Genomic DNA, 6,000 nt, shown 5'->3' on the forward strand with positions numbered 1-6,000 from the left:
AACCGAGCTGCCCAAGCTGCAGGCATATCTCCAAATGTCAAGGGCGCAAATAAAGATGTGCACAGCACCCCCACGTGTAACGACACCGTGAATGTCACTCTTCAGGGTCGAAGGTAACAGGCTCGAAGGCATGCCACACACGCACCCTTCTCACAGGGTAAATGAGCAGGCAGAGCCACAAATCCACCTGAAATTGTGAAGATGAGGATGTATGACCTGACCACATCCAGGCTGTGAATCTGACTTATTACAAAATAACCTTAAAGACTACGTTTTTCTCTTCTACGAAGTTAAAATTACAGTTAGAGCAGGCGCATTTAAGTAGTATTGGACAACATGGACAAAATCAACTTAAAGGCAACAACACAATAATTGTTTTAACAAATGACGAACATTTGCTTGCTAAAAGCAGAAGCATTTGGCTATCACACACACTTGAAGGTCTTATCACCCAGTGAAAGGAAATATCTCTATTTTCTGAATTCCAAAAGAGAAAAAAATATCACAAGATATTTTCTACCACTAATAGTACAATTAATTGGCACCTAATAATAACCACAAAAATGCATTTATGTACACCCATCGTACCAAAGATGGATTTCGCTTTGTTGAATTCTTAACAATATACACAATAATCTAAACAGCAGGGTTTAGTGTAGTCAAAACTAGAAACTAAATTTTGCTAATCCGTGACAGTCACAAAGCTCATGTAACAATCACAAAACTCAAGTAATAAATTATTTCTGTTCCTCAGATAGCATTTTCAAATATTTTACAAGATTAGCAAATATCTTTATTCCATCTTTCCTTTTTGTTGCAAGACAGAAAATTCGGAACTGGTTATTATGCAATCAACAAAAGGAACAGACTGAAAAGCCAGCTTCACCCTCTCCATGCCTGTGAAGGTCGCAGAGCTTTCGTGGGGCTCTAATTCCATGCAATGATTGCAGTCCTGTCCTCGGGGCCAGTTAGGGAAGCGAAGGAGACTGTCTAGTAAGGAGGGTTCAGGGAGTCACAGGCTCAGTCCCTTTAAAGTGAACAGGACGTGTTTAATTCATCAGAAATCTGACAAGCACCTGCAGTACCTCCTTCTCCAGACAACATGGAGACCACGCCAGAGAGGTTACTTCTCATTCCCAGGAAAGGAAGAATAACAAGGCTTTCTTAGAGTCCACTCCTGTAATCCCAGCACCAGAGAGGCCAAAGCAGGAGGATCGCTGCAAGTTCGAGGCCAGCACTGGCTACACTGTGAGTTCAAGCCCAGCCTGGACTACATGCTGAGACCCTGTCTCAAAAAACCAAAAAGCCAAACAGACAAACAAACAAAGATGTGTTTCTGGGCTCCACATCACTCCTGCTAGCAGCAATACAGATGCAGTTACTTAAACAGGTCAGACTAACTGGTATGTGGACTTCCACCCTAAATGGCAAATGCTTACAAAGTTCCTCACTGGAGCAAAGGAATGACATGTAAAATTGTTTGTTTCAAAATAAATCCATTTTTCTTTGACTATGTAATGGTCTGTAGTCACATTTCTCAAGAATTAACAATGGCCATTTACATCGTTTTAAAGGGAAATAAGAATAAACAGAGCGGAGATTCACACACTACACCCCAACTCCCACCACATTCCAGATTTTCCATGCTTGAAGCTCAGTGGGTTTAGTCTGCTCAGCAAACCACCCCTGAGCAGAGCAGTCTCCTATCCGATGCCCGACTCGCCCTCCACGAAGGTGACCATGCAGACGGTGATACTCAGCTCCAAGAGTGGGGTGCAGTCCGGTGAGGGGCTGGGTGGAGGGCAAACCCCAGGCGCACCCTGAAGGCACAGACCAGCCTCAGCCCTCCCTGTGCCGGACCGAACCGGGCTGCCCAGGTCCCGGGAGCTGTGCCCCACACTCCGTTCTCTCAGACACCTGCGCCTGGCACCGAGGGGCCGAGGGACCTCCCTCCACACATGCAGCACGTCGGAGAAGAGCCACCTGGACACAGTTTCAAGAGGAGAAACATCAGAGGCCTGCGAGCGCTGCTAATAAGGCAGAAAGAAAGCAACCCCTGTTAGAGAAAGGGAACCTGAAAACATCTCTGGACCTGAACTGATTAGGATTATATCGCCATTAGTACCCGAACACTCCACCCCTGTGGAAGGCGGTAGCCAGCGTGCAGGCCTGGGACCCAGGAAACAAGGGGGCAAGGCGGCAAACAATCCTTGGCTCAGCCGTACTTGGACAATGAAAACCCTTTTCTTTTTCTCCACTTAAGTGGAACCAGTCTAAGACAAAGGACTAAAAACAACTGAATTTTCCTTGTTTTTTTTTTTTGGCAGCCATCCGGTTTTGAATGATTATTTCAGTGAAGCAAACCAACGGAGGTTTTCTTCCTACTGTAACTTACTTTAAATCACAGTTAATGTGAATTAAGAAACTACCGGGAGGGGAGGTAGAATTCCAACTCCGGGAAGGATGAGAGCCCACAACAGCAAGAAGGACGTCAGCGGTGTCAGTGAATGGCACTGCGAGCTGTCTCCTCACGGTGGGAATGACACGGTCTCTGTCTCTGAGACATTCGCATAGGTTTGTGCCTCTAGCAACCTGGCCGGTTACGGAACGTTCCCTGTCACCTCGCTGTCCTCGGCTTCCCGGCTGCACTACTTAGCCCTGATCCCAGCAGTCTTTGACTCCTGTGAAACTGCCTTTCACTGCAGAAAGCTCGCACTGTCAGAACCCGGAAAAGAGAACACTGCAAGGCAGCTTGGAAGTCATCTCATCCGGACGTTGGAGTTCTGCACACCACGAAGAGAGATTTCAGGAACAACACAGAAAGAGGAAACATGGAGAGATCCTCCTGAGAAGCACTGGGAATGTGGCAGATGGCACCAAGCCGCTCAGGTCCAGTCCAAGCCAGCCCGGGCCTACAGCTGTGTGAGGAGTCGGGGACACACGTGTGGCGATGCACACATGGACGCCTGTCGCCCGCCCCGCTGCCCATGGTGTATGTGACCATCTGGGAGCAACAGCAGCACAATTAACTCCTAAGCCGCACACCCAGGACACCAGGCTTCTCCTCACTTCTCATCTGCAGTGTTGTCTTAGGATCCTTCACACACCCAGACAGGCAGCATCCGGAAAAGCATTAGACACGGTGCTAGCTCGAGTCTCGGGGCCAGATCCGAGCCTGACAGCACTGAGGGTGCCCTGCCTGGCTTCTCATCCTCTCTGAAAAGCTTGCTTTATCTGCAGACCCTAACGTTCTGATTTCTAACCTCTTAAACATGCATACAACGATTAAAAAATACTCAATTTATACAATCATAAACAGAGAAAGACACTGGCCGCTAGCCAGGTCAGGACACCTGCTAGAAAGAGGCAGGAAAGTTGGGCTACTGGGCAATTGAATTTGCCTACTAAAGTCTGGTTTACAGAGCTCTTCCTGAAGACGACAGCCTGGATACTTTCCAGGAGAGATGTGCTGCAGTGCTGACAGCTCAGCCAGCCATGTAGGTCGTAACAAGCAAGCAACAGTCCACACTCAGCTCAAACAGGAGAAAACAGGTTGGTCATGCATATTAGTAACACATACAAGAAAATAAATAATTTAGAATGAAACCAATTATATACATTCAGAATAATTTAAAATGCCCCATTTTATTTTAGACATTACAATACTTAAAACCCTATTTGTTTTGGATCCTGTGGAACCTTGGCATACATAACTCTTATTTTTTTTAATCTAAATAGAAAAAAGAGATGTATTAGCTCAGTGGTTCTGCTGCCTGCCTTGAAAGCTCAAGGTCCCAAGTTCAATCCCTGGTACCAAAAAAAAAAGAGAGAGAGAGAGAGAGAGAGATGTACACATCCTGAAAAAAAATCTGTTTCCTCTAAACTCTTCTCCCAATTTAAACTGTAAAATGCACAACTTAGAATTTGTTTCTGTTTCTAGTATCCGTATCTACTAAGTTGGAAATCAGTTTTTCCAGGGACTAAACATTCCCTCAAACCCAAAGGACTTTTTAAAAATTTCAGACCTATGAGGTGTTGTAACGTTTAGTCAGTGAAGATGGTTAATGATTTATAGTGAAAGCAAAGTGAAGAAGCAATCAGACTTCCGGTTGATCTGAGTTTAAGTGCTCCTAACTTTACGAGTTTAAGAGTCTGAGAGAGGTCAGGCCCGGGGTTCTCCCATTACCAGCGCTTCCCACGGCCTCGGTGGTTTGCAAAAGATGCAGTTTGATCTGACTTGAAGGGAAAACTCAGCTGCAAAATATTTTTATGCAACAGCAAAGATGGACACCGCCCCCCCCCCCCGCAAGATTGGGATCTAGAAGCACAGAACATTTGGAAGCATAAAATTAGTCTGCTTTAACTTAAAAACCAAATGGTGATTGGAAGAAAAAAACAAAGTTGGTTCTTGCAAGAATGGGGGGTAGAGGCTGCTGAACCTGAGGCCCCCCGCCGTGAGCACACAGCAAAACAAAATCATGACCCAGAGCTGAAAGGGCTTGCTGGTGTCCAAAGCAGTCTTTAACACAAACACCCGGAAGCGACGGATGCCCGCACCTTTAAACCTATGGGGAACCGGGAGCCCAACCTGCACCCTGAGCACGGTGGATCCCATCCCTCGCCTTCCCGGTTGGCCTCAGGGTCGAGCGTCAGCGAGGGAAAGGATGGGATGCGGTGACCCGCGCGGCGTCTCCCCTAAGTAAGGACACCTGCGCGCGCCGGGCTCTGGCAAAGCCCAACTTTTCCCAGTAAGTTACTCGGGTCTCTCGGCTCTACGTCCCACAGGTGTCCACCGTCGCCACACTCGGGCCCTCCCTGCGAGCGAGGCCTGGGAGACACCGCCAAGTGGAGAAACTGGAAGGACGAGACCCGCCCCGGGTCCCGCCCCCAGCCCCGCGGAGCGAGCGGCGAGGTCTCCCCGGGCGCGCCCCCCGCTCCCAGTCCCCCGTACCTGCTTGTCCAGCGCGTCGCGGGCGGAGCCGGCGCCCGCGGTGGCCCTGGGGGGCGCAGGCGCGCGCTCGCAGCTGCAGCCCTCCAGCAGGTAGACGCCAGCGGGGCGGCCGCTCTGCTCGCCCTCGAAGTAGAAGAGCACATTCTGGTAGAGAGCGAACCACTTCTCGTGCCAGCGGCTCGCCTCGGCCGCGCGCCTGCTCAGGAAGCCGCGCTTCGTGCCCTCCCTGCGCGCCAGCCCGGCCAGGTGCAGCGCGTGGCCCTCGTTGTAGCGCACGCTCTTCTGCATGGCTGGAGCCTCGCGCCCATCCGTGCCCGCCGGCCGGGATCCGGACCCCGAGCCTCCCTGCCCGGCCACGTCCCCGCCCCAGGCGCCCGGCGAGCCGCGGCCGCACAGCGCTGTCCTCCGGCCACGCGCGCGGAGACAGCAGGCGGCGCGTCACGTGGGCGCCGAGCCGTAATCGGGCAGAGCCCACGCCCGCGGGAGGAGGTGGGGACGCCCCGCGCTCACACGCACCGCCGGGGCACACAGCCCGCGCACGGACACACGCGGCCGGGGCGCACGCACGGCGCACACGCGAACAACACGCCACCCAGAGCCAGGCAGTCACACAAACCCGCACACACACAAGCACAAAGCATACGCTTCTGCTCCCAGGCATGCACAATGTGCATAGGCACAGATATACATGCATGCAGGGCTCACACACAAATAAGAACACGCAGGAGCCGGGCGTGGGGCACACGCCTGCAATCCTTGCACTCTGGGAAACTGAGGCAGGAGGATGCAAGCTGGAGTCCAGCCTGGGCAATTGAGCAACTTCAAAAAAAAAACCAAAACGAAAGAGCTGGGGACGCAGCTCTGTGAGAAGGCTGTGGGTTCAATCCCCAGTACTGCAAAAGAAATAAATCCAGCCACACACATATACGCAAATGCACATTCACACACAGCGTACAGTCTGCTCACAAAAATAGTCACAAAGACACACACAGGCAGCTACACACAGGTATGCGCTGAGCTGCTGGCTGCCACTCACACATGCACCCATC

The 6,000-nt window shown here is 50.9% G+C and overlaps 1 protein-coding gene across 4 annotated transcripts in view; it reads right to left on the reverse strand.

The window, feature by feature from the left end:
• Rasgrf2 (Ras protein specific guanine nucleotide releasing factor 2) overlaps window positions 1-5,388 on the reverse strand; it is a 182,165-nt gene extending 176,777 nt beyond the window's left edge. Inside the window, exon 1 of one of the 4 annotated variants that reach the window (XM_087180737.1) lies at window positions 4,952-5,384. In XM_087180737.1, coding sequence (XP_087036863.1) covers window positions 4,952-5,239 — 288 coding nt within the window. In that variant the 5' untranslated portion in view covers window positions 5,240-5,384. Of the gene's footprint in view, window positions 1-4,951 lie in introns of all 4 variants that reach the window. The other 3 variants (XM_087180738.1, XM_087180741.1, XM_087180739.1) reach the window with 3 other exon arrangements.
• Between the last annotated feature and the right edge of the window lie 612 nt (window positions 5,389-6,000).

The sequence above is a fragment of the Heterocephalus glaber genome, unplaced genomic scaffold (assembly GCF_053883595.1).
Source record: "Heterocephalus glaber isolate CG9 unplaced genomic scaffold, H.glaber_assembly_v1.0 deba00001465, whole genome shotgun sequence".
Taxonomy (NCBI): domain Eukaryota; kingdom Metazoa; phylum Chordata; class Mammalia; order Rodentia; family Bathyergidae; genus Heterocephalus; species Heterocephalus glaber.